This window comes from Ptychodera flava (genome assembly GCF_041260155.1).
Source record: "Ptychodera flava strain L36383 chromosome 3 unlocalized genomic scaffold, AS_Pfla_20210202 Scaffold_25__1_contigs__length_14229661_pilon, whole genome shotgun sequence".
Taxonomy (NCBI): domain Eukaryota; kingdom Metazoa; phylum Hemichordata; class Enteropneusta; family Ptychoderidae; genus Ptychodera; species Ptychodera flava.
In genome coordinates this window covers 4,256,150-4,269,376 of record NW_027248279.1, presented here as the reverse complement: position 1 = coordinate 4,269,376, position 13,227 = coordinate 4,256,150, and the positions used below count along the sequence as shown (strand labels likewise).

The window sequence follows — 13,227 nt, the reverse complement described above, 5'->3', positions numbered from 1 at the left end:
GGCCAGATTCTGCAAGGCAAAAAGTGGTGAGTAAATGTTGCTGTGTTACCTCATGGCTGGTTGTTCCATATTCCAGGTAGAAGCTGATGTGAATATCATATGGCTGTGTTATCATATCAATTAGTACATGACCAAAGAAAATATTTTTCAGAGAGCTGTGTGGCTGTTTGGCGTTTGCATAATTGCATGGTCATTTCAAATTTTTGGTAATCCAACATGGAATGAACCTTTTAAAATCTGATACAACTGAAATGTGATGTTATGATTGTACACATCATGTAAGTTTTTTCATATGAAAGCAATATATTTTTGTATTCGTATATTCTACCCTACATAGGACGCTTTATTTCAACAACCAGCTCGCAGGTTACAGAACCATTCCGTCCCAAGCACTGGTAGGAGTGACTGGTCACTCCAAGACACACAGTCCAGGAAAGCCAAACCACTGGAAAAACCCAAATTTGCATGGCAAGTTACCAGGAAGCATGTCAACCTGACTCCAGAACAGCTGGCAAACCGTGGAGACGGTGAACAAAATAATGCCACGGAATATGACCATGAAAATGTACAAAGAGAAATGGACATGGGTAGAAGTCGGAAAATACCGTACACTATCAATAACTTTGAACACAGATATGCAGCACAACAAAAAATCTTACAGGAACAACAAAAGCAGCTTAAGGAACAACAAAGATTGATTGTTGAGATGCAATCAATGCAACGACAGCAACTACTGCAACAAGAACTCAATAACTTACAAGATGGAAGTTCAACATCTAAGAAACCGTCCAATGTCAAAGACATCAACAATGCAGTCAGTGACATCAGTCAACCTCTAAGTTCAAGGTATTTTTGTTCAGTGTTTTCTGTACTTCTGTCATCTTATAATATTCAATGTAAAAGGGTGTTCTATGTTTATGTCCAACATCTACATATGGTACTATGAACTGCTTGCTTAAACAAATTCAGTTGGAGTATGGTCACAGAAATTCATATCAGAATTATGAATTGCATCCTCTCAATCATGCAAAGTGTAATGCTAAATATTGTTGAAGTGTGCAATTTAATGCAAGGATAAGAACCTATCAGTCAATCTGTTAACCTGGTTTGTTGTGTTACATTTTGCCGTTGGTCTGGTAGATATTTTCTTTGCTTTCAATTCTTGAAAGAACAGGCTATGCTGGTTTGCTATGTCAGAATACAAAGAGAACATTTACTGATATGCATCAGTCAAATATTCAATTAAAAACATGACAGTATTAGTCTGAGTGTAGAGACATACTACTGTATTGAATAATTGTTGTTTTCATCTTTGACAGATCACAGTCCTCAGACACAGCAGTGACAACACACTCTGACAGCAGTAATGAAAGTTCCAATGTTACACTGAACAACGCCAAGAAAACCAGCAAAGCAAGTACAAACTTCCTGAAAGGTAAGTCAACACACAGTCATTTACTGTTGTTAGTTTTGTGCATCATAAGCCATGAAATGTTCAAAGTATGTTTTGAAGTAGTGAGTAGCCTCTGTTGCATGTTGGGATAGCACAGAGGAAAGCTGAGGTTACTGTACTGCATTAACACTGTCTGTTTGATTGACAGGTATGGAGGAGAGAGCTGCTAGAATAGCACAGAGAAAAGCTGAGGCTGATGAAAGGAGAAGAAAACGAGAAGAAGAGAGATTGGTGAGTGTAGAGTTGATGGAAGAAAGAGGAGAGTAAAGAGGGGTAGGGGAGGGAGAGAGGGTAAAGGATTGAACGATGGGCTCTGTAGACGGAGAATGGACGATGGAAAAGAAGAGAGGGGAGGACGCATAGATCAATTGCCTTCTGTAAGCTTGTCATCTTAACTGGAATGAAAGCATTTGTCTAAGCAGCATGTCTTCAGACTTTGTTGTATATTGGGATTCTAACCTGCTGTGTTATTACTGAGTGTCAATTATGCACTGATATCAAACATGTAAGTGTATTATTCTTGATGTCTGTGAGAACAAAATGCAGCAAGTTTATCATCTTGTAAAAGGCTGGTATTCGAAATGAAATTGTTGTATCTTCACTTAGAAAATTGCATCCCAAGAGCATACAGTACATTGGGATTTGTTGAAGAATGCATTTTGATCTTTTCCAATTCACAGGCACAAATCAAAGAGGCAGAAGAGAAACGGAGATTGGAAGAAGAAGCTGAGAAGAAAGCTAAGATTGAAAGAGTTAGAGAAGAGAGGAGACTGGCCAAACAGGTAGGTTAAGTAATGTCTTGTAATTTCCTGAATGAAGTCATACACCAGAAGTAGTGTAGGTTTACTCAGGGATGAAAAAAACACTGATCAACCAACCATCCAAACAATTAATCAATTAATTAATCAATCAATCTCTCATAATTCTGAGTACTTTATGTTTGATTCTGCCACCTAAGTGAGTTAAAAAAGTCTCAAGTAGTTGATAATATTTTTACTGTGGCAGATTTCTTCAGGCAAAAGACATAAGATTACTGAAGCCAAAGTAAAGTTTTAGGTTATACAGGATTTTATACAAGACATGCCTAAAAAGTTGAATAGATGCATGAGATCATCTACTTTCACAACTAAACGATTTTTAGTCCCCACGGACACCGTCCGGGGGGACTTATAGGTTTGGTCATGTCCGTGCGTGCGTGCGTGCGTCTGTGCGTGCGTGCGTGCGTGCGTGTGTGCGTCCGTCCGTCCGTCCGTTCACGCAGATATCTCAGAGATGCAAGAAGCGATTTCATTCAAACGTGGTACAAGGATTACTTCATATGTCATACAGATGCACGTAGATTTGTTTTGTGATACGATCCAATATGGCCGCCAGGCGGCCATTTTATTACGATTTTTTCATGTACAGAGCCATAACTCAGACATGTTTCAACCGATTTTATTCAAAGTTGGTACAAGGACATTGACCAATGTCATAGATATGCACGTCAATTTGTTTTGTGATACGATCCAATATGGCCGCCAGGCGGCCATTTTGTTACGATTTTTAGCTCCCATAGCCATATGTATATATGGCAATGGAAGCTATTCTTATAGGCTAGGGAAATGTCTGTATGTATGTATGTCTGTATGTCTGTGTGTCTGTATGTCTGTATGTCTGTATGTCTGTATGTCTGTCCGTCAACATCAAAAACTCCAAAACCGCTGTACATTTCATCTTGATATTTGGTGTGTACATGGATGATGGGCTGTAGATGAGATTTTGTTCAAATGAAGTTGTCATTGCCAAAAATATGCAAATTAAGTGAAAAAATGTAAAAACAGTCAAAATTGAAAAAACTCAATAACCACTGAGCAGATTACATGGAAAATTAGCGTGTAATTACTTTGGCTGACATGAGATGATTGTGCACATCTTGGGTCAGTATCTTGGACTTGCTATTTTTCATGAATTATTTTGTAATTTTCTCCCATTTTTGGTCAAAAAATCTCCTGCTCTGAAACCACAAGTCCGATTGATTTGAACTTGGTATGGAAGTGCATAGGAGTGACCTTTCCCAAATTTTGGGCAAATCGTGGTGAAATTTGCATATTTTTAGTTTACACGTCCATAGACTCCCATGTATAAGGCAGATCTCCATAGACTCCCATGTATAAGGCCACGAAAAATAAAAATTTAGTTTCTCATCGTATTCATATTGCAAAAAGGATGCAGTGACACAATTTTTAGTCCCCACGGATGAAGTCCAGTGAGCTTATAGATTGGGTCATGTCCGTCTGTTCGTCCATCCGTGAGTCCATCCGTTCACGCAGATATCTCGGATATTTTGACAAAATGTCATGTGACCTTGATGACCTTTGATCTCAAATATACATATTTGTCCATAACTCAGTAACCACAAGTGCTACCACCCTTCATATATGGTATGATGGGACACCTTATGACGCCACGTATTGTACCTCATTAATTATGCACATATCTAATTTTGAGCGAGCCAATAGAGCTAGAGGTCTGATTTTTGGTATATAGGGATAACTTAGCAAAACAATTTTTTGACAAATGTCACGTGACCTTGGTGACCTTTGACCTCAAATATACATATTTGTCCATAAATCAGTAACTACAAGTGCTACAGCCTTCATGTATGGTATGATGGGACACCTTATGACGCCACATATTGTACCTCATTAATTATGCGCATATCTAATTTTGAGCGAGCCAATAGAGCTAGAGGTCTGATTTTTGGTATATAGGGATAACTTAGCAAAACAATTTTTTTGACAAAATGCCACGTGACCTCGGTGACCTTTGACCTCAAATATACATATTTGTCCATAACTCAGTAACCACAAGTGCTACAGCCTTCATGTATGGTATGATGGGACACCTTATGACGCCACATATTGTACCTCATTAATTATGCGCATATCTAATTTTGAGCGAGCCAATAGAGCTAGAGGTCTGATTTTTGGTATATAGGGATAACTTAGCAATACAATTTTTTTGACAAAATGTCACGTGACCTCGGTCACCTTTGACCTCAAATATACATATTTGTCCATAACTCAGTAACCACAAGTGCTACAGCCTTCATGTATGGTATGATGGGACACCTTATGACGCCACATATTGTACCTCATTAATTATGCACATATCTAATTTTGAGCGAGCCAATAGAGCTAGAGGTCTGATTTTTGGTATATAGGGATAACTTAGCAAAACAATTTTTTTGACAAAATGTCACGTGACCTCGGTGACCTTTGACCTCAAATATACATATTTTTCCATAACTCGGTAACCACAAGTGCTACACCCTTCATTTTTGGTATGATTGGACACCTTATGACGCCACATACTGTACCTCAATAATTATGCGCATATCTCATTCTGAGCGAGCCAATAGAGCTGGATGTCTGATTTTTGGTATATAGGGATAACTATAGGAGAGAAATTTTTTGACCAAATGTCATGTGACCTCGATGACCTTTTACCTAAAATATATGTTTATGTCAATAAATAAGTAACCACAAGTGCTATGTCCTTTGTATTTAGTAGGATGGGAGACCTTATGACAACACACGCTTTACCTCATTAATTATGTACACATCTAATTCTGGGCAAGCGAATAGAGCTAGAGATCTGATTTTTTGGCATATAGGGATTAATTAGCAATATAATTTTTTTTTTTCAAAATGTCATGTGACCTCGATGACCTTTGACCTTGATTATACATATATATGCATATTTCAGTAACCACAATTCTATACCCTCCAATTTTGATAGGATATTAGACCTTAAGATGTCACATCTTGTACCTCATTTATAATGCGCATATGTATTTCTTGGCTGGCCAATACTGCTAGAGGTCTGATCTTTTTTCCCGATTTAGAACCATAACTTAGACATGCCTCATGTGTTTCAAATTGGGAACAACAACATAGACCTATGTGCCCATAGATCTCAACATATACACCCCAGTGATACTTCTTAATGACCACATTTTCCTGCCCCATCAAGACTAATACTCCTATTACAAGTGGGGACTATGTCATTGTAAATGACTTGTTGAGTTAATGGTTGTATCACAGTATTCGATATATCTAATTCTGTATTTTTTCCATTTTATATTCTGAGTAATTACATTAAACATATTTCACTGTCTCCAGTACATTTCATTTAAGTATTTTCACTTCATGCACTTTATCCCTTTCATACATGTTCAAATATCTGACCAGAGAACAAACACTAAATAGTCCAGGATGGGAGCTACAGTGTCATTGACGCTATTTTTTCATGTACAGAGCCATAACTCAGACATGTTTCAACCGATTTTATTCAAAGTTGGTACAAGGACATTGACTAATGTCATACATATGCATGTCAATTTGTTTTGTGATACGATCCAATATGGCTGCTTTGCGGGCCATTTTGTTACAATTTTCCATGTACAGAGCCATAATACTCTCAGGCATATCTCAACCGATTTTATTCAAAGTTGGTACACATTAACCTATGTCATACATATGTATGTCAATTTGTTTCATGATATGATCCAATATGGCTGCATGGCAGCCATTCTTAGTACAAGGACATTGACCTATGTCATACCTATGCACATTGATTTGTTTTATGATACAATCCAATATGGCCGCCGTGTGCCATTTTTTTTCCGATTTTTTCATGTCCGAACCATAACTCAGACATGTATCAAGCAAATTTATTCAAAGTTGGTACAAGGACTTATTTATACATATGTATGTGGATTGGTTTCACAAGATGGTCCAATATGGCCACATGGTAGCAATTTTGTTATGGTTGTTTCATGTCGAGAGCCATAACTCTGGCAAGTCTCAACTGATCTTATTCAAAGTTGGTACATGTACATTGACTTAAGTCATACATATACATGTTGATTTTTTAAATTGTAAGATCAAATATCGCTGCATGGCCATTTTATTACGATTTTTTCATGTACAGAGCCATAACTCAGACATATTTCCACCAGTATCATTCAAAGTTGGTACAAGGACATTGACCTATTTCATACATATGCTCGTCAATTTGTTTCACGCCATGTAGCAGTAACATGTCAATTATTGAAGTTTCGTAAGTAGGCTGATATGTCAAGAAATACGTACTGCATCAAATTCATGAAACTTAATACAGATGTTAACTGATGTTACGCTCACATTGCTTTAACATTGAAAAAGACATTTATCAGTGTCATTTTAATTAATTTGTAACTGCATAAGTAATGAACTTTCCTAATTAGGGTGATATAGCCACAAATTAATACAACGTCAAATGTGATGAAACTTGATACAGATGTTGATCTCATAGTGTCGTAAATACTGCATCAAACTTTATGAAATATGGTACCAGTGATAATCTGTCAAGTGTTAGAATTGTATGCAAAAATGTTTTGCAACATCCTGTTGATTAATTCCTAGTTGACTCATTTTATGAACTTTAGGATGGTGGCCTACATTGGTTTTATGTTTTCATCACCATGGAACTCATTCTTGGCCATTGAGCGCCATCTGTATCAAAGTATTTTTATCACAGACCTAATTAATGAAGAGGACTCTATCCTCTCCGAGGACATGTAATCAAAGTACCCATTAACAAGTGAGGACTGTGTCATCAACGATGACTTGTTTACCATGAAAGCGATTACATTTGCATTAAACATATTTAATAGATCACGATCTCCAACTCTTGCTGCAGTGAGAAGTTGACTTTTTTACCCACAATGCATTTCAATAACACGTAGTTTGCTCCCCCGGGACAATACAAAAGCTGTTTGAGGTTGTGAGAATTACAATGCACCAAAATGCACAGACATGTACATGCTGAGTTCAATGGCTTTGTTAATCAATGAGACAATACGTGATCAAAGCCAGATATGTTCTGTGTTTGTTTTTGTTTCACAGAAAGAAGAAGAGAAGCAGGAGAGACTGGATCAGATAAAGAGACAGAATAGCAAGGCAGATGAATACTACAGACAAACACTGCTAAGAAACAAAGGACTTGCACCATGGTTGAGACTTGTACAGATATCCAGACACAACATGCAGATTGCTATAGATCATCATAACATAGTATTGATACAGAAATGTTTTACTCCATGGAAAGAGATAACACAGAGCACTGTACAAGAGAAACAACGCTTGGCAGATGAGATGTACAACTGTATCCTTGTCAGGAGAGCATTGGCATCATGGAGACGGGTCAGTCATTTCTCTAATCTAGAAATTTTTTAGCTCTGCTGTCAGGGCTGCCGATCTTATCAAATAGGCTGATTGTCCATCGTCGTCCTTCCGCCAATCCCTTCAACAATTGCCTTTTCTCTGAAACTGCATGTCCAATTGCTTTGAAACTTGATGTGCAGTTTACTTTGGATGACCTTAGTTAGGTTTATTCAAATTGTGGTGAAATTTGCATATTTTTGGGTGTATTTTGCTGTTTTCTGTCCAAAAAGTCTTCTTCTCTGAAATACTTTTCTGATTGCTTTGAAATTTGATATGCAGGTTTGTTCAATTGTTGTGAAATTTGCATATTTGTAATTTGGGGCAATTTTTGTGATTTTTGGTCAAAAAAAAATGTTTCTCACAAACTACTCATCTGATAGCTTTGATATTTGTTATGCTGATCTTATAGATGAACTTGATGTGATATATTGAAATTATGATGAAATCTGCAATTTTGTATTTTTTGGCAATTTTTGCCATTTTTGGTCAAAAATTTGTTTCTCAAAAACTATAGTCTAACAATAGCTTTAATATTTTGTGTACAGGTTCCTAGGCATTATCTTAATTTGTTATATTAATATTATGATGAAATCTGCAATTTTGTATTTTAGGGGCAATTTTTGCCATTTTTGGTCAAAAATGTTGTTTCTCAAAAAACTACATTTCTGATAGCTGTAGTTGATATTTTCTTAGGGATGATATTAATATGATATGTTCAAATTATGATGAAATCTTCCATTGTGTATTTTTACAGATATTTTTGCCTTTTTTTGTCAGATCATCCTGAAATGAGTTATCAAAGATTTCCACATTCTTCATCAATACATGTCACAAATAGTTATTCTGTACATAACACAGCGGAGCTTTATCGGCCGCCAGGTCACTTGTTATCAATGATCCAAAACAAGTTTGTTACATGAGAAATAGAAAACAAATATTTGTTTAGGGTAATAATTATATGAGACCTTAATGTGAACAGGTGTTATGTTCAGAAATATTGTGTTAAACCAATGTACATAAAGTAAAACATAATCTAACAAAGGATATTTATATTTTTATTTTACAGTATGGTCATTTACAGTCCATTCAGCTGCAGAAAGCAAGGAGACATTACTCCTACACAACCAAGGTGAAATATTTCAAACTTTGGCAAGACTACACCACTGAGGAAAGACTGTCTATGATGAGAAAGGAAGAACTGGCTGCTGAACACAATCAGTAGTGAGTAACAAAATCCATTTTGTCTGCAATTTAGCGTAATCATGATAGAGTCAGACAGCTAGAGTACAATATAGTTATCAGTTCTGTAATCTGTAGGCCTGCTGTGTTATCTTCAAGAAGTCTTTTTACAGAGGACAAAAGGTGAAAGGTCAAAAGAGCTAAATATATCAAAGAGGGAAACACTCCATTCTGTAGATTGTCTTTTTGCTCACTCTCAACCTCCGCGGGGTTTCAAAACACCTTTGACCTAGTTCTATCATGTGATGAATTATATTCCTTGCTTTCGTAGGTTGTTTACCAGTGATAATAAAAAAAAATATACACTTCTGTTTTTATTTAGGACTGCTAATTCACCTAATTCACAAATCGTTTGACATTTCAATATTCAAAGGTAATTGCTATCCTTGGTTTTAAGTTATAGTTACTGAGATGTCAACTGAGTCTGTGATTTAGAATCATGAGAATAGTTTTGTATCCAGGAAACAGCATTGCCACTCAATGTTATGACCTCTGACCTTTTCATGACGCTGTGTGTTTATCCTGCACAGTCGAATCATGAAGACAGCTTTCAGTGCATGGAGGAGGTACCCACAGGTTGTGAAAGAAGAAGAAAGACGTCAGAAGAGGATGGAAGAAATGAGAAAGAAAGTTCAGTCTATACTTCCAGACTTTGGTGTATCATAGCATTCACTGATCTGTTCAAGACCTTTTATACCTGTAGAGGGCGCTCTGCCTATTCCAGTGAGGTCACCAGCTGTAGTTAAGGTGGTACATGTCATGTTAGTAATAAATCAATGAGTAATGACATGGCTTGATGATAAGCTTTGCTTAAGAAGAGTTTTTGAAAATGTTAAACTTTATCCATAGAAGATCTGCTTACTTTGTCTGATGTTTCTCAATTTTTTGTCACATTTCCAATGCTGACAAAACCAATTTTAGTACACAAGTTGTTTTCAACAAACAACTGTTTTTTTTTTCTCTATTATTTGTTGTGGAGGTGATACCTTCAAGTTTACAAACATTAAATTTGACCCAAGGAAGATGTCAAAGAGTCTATCTCTTCAATTCATGATGGAAGGGACCAGAATTTTCTGTCACGTCACAAATGTCATGCGTTTTATTTATCATGGCAGTGTTTGATGCTTGATACTGCTGTTTTCTTGTGTACATTTCCCGCATCCATTGAAAGAGTACATTAGCATGGCGTACTTAAATGTTTTATTGCAAGGCCGACATTAAATATTGATGTAAGCTGATAAGAGGCCAATCCTGCTACACGTATTATTTTACATTATTATTAGACTTTGGAAAAATAATGTAGACGTCAATTCTATCATTGCAAATAATGTCAAGTCAGGGTGAAAGGTGCCTTAGGGACAGGTATTCAGACTCTGAGACTTTTTAAAATGCTTTCTTGGTCTACAACTTGTAGGGGCTAATTTGATGCTCATGGAGTAGATAAACTTATCACTGGCTTACTATTGTGAATTAGAATTAAATATAGAGGGATGATGTAGGCATTTTGAATTTCAAAAGTCAGCAAATATTGGGTGTTTTGTTTTCAAAGTGCCAAATTTCGCACAGTGACCCCTGATTTCTATTGTCTATTTCACAAGTGAATGGTGTAAAGTTTTCTCACAGAAAGTTTCAGCAAAGGTTTGGTTTTCCAATTTCCAGGCGCTACAACCTTAAAGTGTAAAATTTCTTTGGGTGTCGGGGAGTTCAAGGCTAACTTCAAAATGTGCACTACAAAGCACTTAAAATACCAAGTGCATGTTCTCTTGTCAATTTACTTGCCAAGAATGAATAAAAGTTAAGCATTTGTCAACCAATACAGACTAGAATTTCCATTTTGAATTAAGTGTGATGTTGAAAAAGCAATGAAAATTACCAACAGCAGCAGAGATCAACATAATTTTGTTTGCTAAATCATTCTTTTATTTATTTTGTTGTACTTCTATATAATATTTGATCTGGCACCGCTGTTTGTCCTCTCTGTATATTTGTCAAGATACTGTAATAGTACTCAAATGTAAAATATTATGCATTGACTATTTTAATGAGAAATAAATCTCCAGTTTTATAGAATACACATTTTGTTATTCATTTATGAAAGCATGAGGACTGTATACATGTATCAGATGCATATGTATGACTTTTTGACTCACTTGAACTTTAGGCCATGGATGTAAGAAAGCGATTGCTAGACCCAGCGTCTGTTTTGATAGTAATCAGTGTGTGTTTGAGGATACCTTTCATGATGAATAAATCCAAACCAACCCAATGAGATGGTATAACTTAGCATGGGCCTACTGTTTTACAGACTGGCTGACTTTTTGTAAGTACTGCCATAGAGGGCGCTATAGCAAGGCAGGCAGACTGTCTTCATGCATACCACCGTGCATTTTGTTATCAGGTGGTAAAACTTGTAGGTCAGAGCACCGTCTGACTTTGTGACCTTCACTGAATCGTGAAAAGCAAATGGCTTTACTAGCAGTAGGAGATTGATTGCAATACTACAGGTTCATGCACGCTGTGATCTGCTTGGGATACCAGCTGAGCGTTATTGACTATAATCACCTGTACATTGTGACATTGTCTAGCAGAAATACATTTTCCTGATTTACCGATTGACTAGTTGGACTTATGAAGTACAGTGCAAGACGTCTGTGGACGATATTAATTCCCTTGAAACTTGTTTCTTCAGGCCCTCATTCAATTTGCCATTTTCAGCAAGGTTTTGAATAAAATTCACATTTACAAAGGAAATCCATGTCAGCCTTGTTGATGTAATTGTCTGTTATCAACAGGTGGCCTGACCCTCCATGTCATTGAAATCATGAGTTAAGATACTGGTTAGGTAATGTTGATATCCAAATCACATTGAAGGTTTAAAACCGATTATGTTACCAAGGCAACCTCAGGTCAGCTTTATAGTTGTGACCCTTGACCTATTGTGATTTATGTGACTTTTGAAAACTGGAGTAAACAAACTGGCTAGTGAAGTAAATGTTGACAAACTTTGAGAAAGACCAAACATGAACATTAAACTGTGTAACATTTGCTGCTTTAAAACTTTTAATAATTTAGATTAAGATCATTGATTTCTCAGATTGACAGGGAATTACAATTTTATTTCCTTCTGATAGGAAAGATTGGATATGACATTGGGAAATCCAATACACATGCACTGTCCATTGAATCCTATGGTGAATAGATATCTATGACAAATTCACAGTAACCATTTATTTGTAATATTAAACAACAAATTTATTGCCTTTTCCACAAATTAATTATTACACCACAAGTGAATGTATAAAAAAAATCAAAATAGTACCCTAACACCCCCTGTGTTCCCCGTAACATGGAATAATCTGCTACTGTAGTGTAATGAGACTGTTCCATGATGCAGACAACATAGGTATGGTGGCTTAAAAGGAAAGGTTTACTAAACATATTACATACGCTCAAAGTCAAACTTGCTTTTCAGCAATTTTAAAGGACTTATTTGATCAAAATACAATTTTCATGGTATAAGTTTTACAATATACCATTTTTATACAGCATTCTGACATGTTGTTTACGGTATCGGAACCAATCATTTTCAGGATTTTTTATAATAATTGGTAGCTGATGATTCATGACTTTTTCAGGATTCAATTTAACCCTTTCACCACCATGGTTTGTCCCAAATCCATTGTTTCTATGGTAAAGTTGGACCTGTATACAGGGAACTGGGGGTGAAAGGGTTAAATTTCAATGACAGAAGTTTTCAAAATGCAAGGACTTTTCAGATTTTTCAGGAGAGTTCCTACCCTGGGTATCAATAAACTTAATTGAAAGATGTCTTTAAGATGGTTTGGGCTACAGTGCGTCTCAAAAAGAGTTGATGATTGGTTGAAAAACTAAGAAAAACTGGATGACATTTTTAACCTCTGACCTTGCCAGCCAATCAGAAAAGATTTTACATTTCTACCCACAGCTGCTACGGAAAGATTATCTACAAATCACAGGAGTTGTACAAGGCTGCATCATCCGAGAGATGTGGTAGCAAAGTAGCAGGAAACTTTTTTCACAAACAGGAGCACTTCCTCACACCCCTCCCAGTCAATCATTCCTACATGTACCAATTCTCATCTGTTCACTCATCAACTGTGAAATTTTACATCAATTTCTGACCTTGGCTACATCCATGTTATGTATATCTGTGTGACATAGTTAAGGTAGAACTCCCTCAAGGACAAATACTTTGACTGTAAGTGTCTTTCAATTAATTTTGTTTTTGTCTTCAACATATTGTGT

General features: G+C 36.3%; 1 protein-coding gene across 1 annotated transcript; it reads left to right on the top strand.

Annotated features, from left to right (window-relative positions):
• Positions 1-52: 52 nt before the first annotated feature.
• LOC139125207 (coiled-coil domain-containing protein 191-like) lies at positions 53-10,979 on the top strand. The gene is made up of 8 exons (XM_070691308.1): positions 53-76; positions 338-846; positions 1,320-1,435; positions 1,602-1,684; positions 2,134-2,235; positions 7,387-7,683; positions 8,771-8,925; positions 9,474-10,979. Exons 1-8 carry the CDS (start codon positions 53-55, stop codon positions 9,607-9,609), a joined length of 1,422 nt encoding a protein of 473 aa, XP_070547409.1. The 3' UTR covers positions 9,610-10,979.
• The last annotated feature ends 2,248 nt before the right edge of the window (positions 10,980-13,227 follow it).